At 42.0% G+C, this 2,012-nt stretch overlaps 1 protein-coding gene across 2 annotated transcripts in view; it reads left to right on the top strand.

Moving 5' to 3' along the window:
• The first annotated feature begins 555 nt into the window (after positions 1-555).
• cenpm (centromere protein M) overlaps positions 556-2,012 on the top strand; it is a 6,110-nt gene continuing 4,653 nt past the window's right edge. For both annotated transcript variants that reach the window (XM_015402455.1, XM_015402457.1), the window contains exons 1-5: positions 556-725; positions 861-937; positions 1,162-1,260; positions 1,575-1,654; positions 1,773-1,864. In XM_015402455.1, the coding sequence (XP_015257941.1) occupies positions 669-725; positions 861-937; positions 1,162-1,260; positions 1,575-1,654; positions 1,773-1,864 (405 nt within the window). In that variant the 5' untranslated portion in view covers positions 556-668. The remainder of the gene's footprint in view (positions 726-860; positions 938-1,161; positions 1,261-1,574; positions 1,655-1,772; positions 1,865-2,012) is intronic.

Genomic DNA, 2,012 nt, shown 5'->3' with positions numbered 1-2,012 from the left:
TGAAAATAAGGAGACCGGAAGAGTTTTGGCTGTGAATTCAAACGGGTCCATCCTTCCCCGGCTTTCACCGCTGTGCGCTCTGTTGCTTAGCAACCATGATATTTTACACACAGAGCAGGAAAACAATGAATGCCAAACTTTTCACTGCTGTTTCTTTTAAATGTATTTTCTTTGTTTTATGGTAAAGTGAACAAAGACTAAAGTGATGAGAATCCAGAGCGGAATAAAGGAGCCAACCAGCAGGAACTAATAAAAGCAAATGATAGAAAAAGGTAGAAGTCAATCTAAACAATGTATCTATAAAAAATAGATCTGCCAAATCTCTTATATTTAACAACAAAAAATACTTATTTAAGCATATTGTGCAAAACAGCAATTGAAAAATAAAAATCCTATCAGATTTATAGCCCCCCCCTAACCCATTTAATCAGTAACAGATAAAAACCTTTAGATAAACCATAAACAAGATGAACAGAATATAATATTTAAGACACTTTTAGAACAGAACAATTCACACCACTGACCGCTAGATGGCGCCCAGCAACCACGATCCACCGTAATGACGTCAGTCAGACGTTCGAAAAAGAAGCGCGAGCTGAAAGTAGAGCCGCAGGTCGATTGTTTTGCTGAACTTTGGGACTTGAATCATTTCGCTGTTTTTTCAGAGAATGTCTGTTTTAAAACCTTTTAGCAAACTTCCTAATCTGGACACGGCCAGCATCCTGGTGAGTTAATCTGTTCCTCCTGCTCAATAAATGAACACTTCATCCCTGGATGGACATCCAGCCATGTTTGGGAGGATTTGCTGCCTGTTTGAAAACAGCTTTAAAGTTGCGGACTGGTTCTGCCTTTTCCTGCAGCTGGTGGAGAATGAGGAGCAGGTCCAGCAGGGATTAGCAGAGGCTCTGGTGGAGGATTCGGCCCAAGCTGTGAATGTGTGAGTCCCCTAGCCTAGCTAAGCCTAGCCTAGCCTAGCTAAGCCTGGAGCTCAGGCTGTTTTAGCAAAGCTCGCCTTGTTGTGTTAAACTGCAATGTTTTAGCTGCATCCAGATTATAATCCAGGTTTTTTCTCTGAGCTTTTAAAGCCAGCAGAAGGTGGTGATCACTCAGAGTTAGCTTTGTTCACTAATGGTGCTCCTGCTTCCTCTCTGCATGGAGCAGGAGACTAGCCAGGAGTCTTCCTCTTCCTCTGGAGAACGAAAAGACTCGACCGAGGATCGACCTGGTGGTGTTCATCCTTAATCTGACCTCAGACAAGAGGTAACCTCACACCCACGCTTTAATCTCAGCACCTGAACAGGTGAGGCCTTTTTAATCCAGGGATTATCTACTTTATAAAGCATTGATTTAGTCTCCAGGGTTTTATGGCAGAAACAGGTTGAAGATAATCAAACATGTTTTCAATAACAGATTTAAGTTCAGTTGCACACATTTAAAAGATCATAGGAACCTGGAAGGTGAATTCACCTGGAGACAAGATGGCCGCTATACTTTATTCCATAATAAGGACCCCAATACAGTGTCTGCTTACCACTTTCTATAAGCATAAACGCTAAAACTCCTTTTTTTCACAGTTTCAAGTCAGCAAACGAGTCTCTAAAGTATCTGGATCCTGGATACTTCCTGGGGAAAGTCTGCTTCATGGTTACTAACGGTAAGAAGAATCCTTCACACAACGAAGCCACAAGAGAAGAAGACTTCTTATAAAACGTTAGACAGAAGCTGCAGAGAAAAAAACGTTTCTGACACGTTTCTCCGTGTGCGTTCTGTAGCTCGCTATGCCTCGGGCAACATGGGAAGGCTGGACGCTGTCAGGAAGATGGCCGCTTCGCTCCACTGCCCCCTGCTGTTTGCAGAGGTTCAGGTTTGTGCAGCAATTCAGAATTTTAGAGGCACAGAACAGTTAATGTGATTGGATAATAACAATGCTAGGTCGTAATAGACGTTATTGGATAATAACAATGCTAGGTCGTAATAGACGTTATTGGATAATATAATATTTGATTTCTCAA

Source organism: Cyprinodon variegatus, unplaced genomic scaffold (genome assembly GCF_000732505.1).
Source record: "Cyprinodon variegatus isolate N-32 unplaced genomic scaffold, C_variegatus-1.0 Scaffold1350, whole genome shotgun sequence".
Classification (NCBI taxonomy): domain Eukaryota; kingdom Metazoa; phylum Chordata; class Actinopteri; order Cyprinodontiformes; family Cyprinodontidae; genus Cyprinodon; species Cyprinodon variegatus.
The sequence above is the reverse complement of the archived record's forward strand: the minus strand, read 5'-3'. Positions and strand labels throughout refer to the sequence as shown.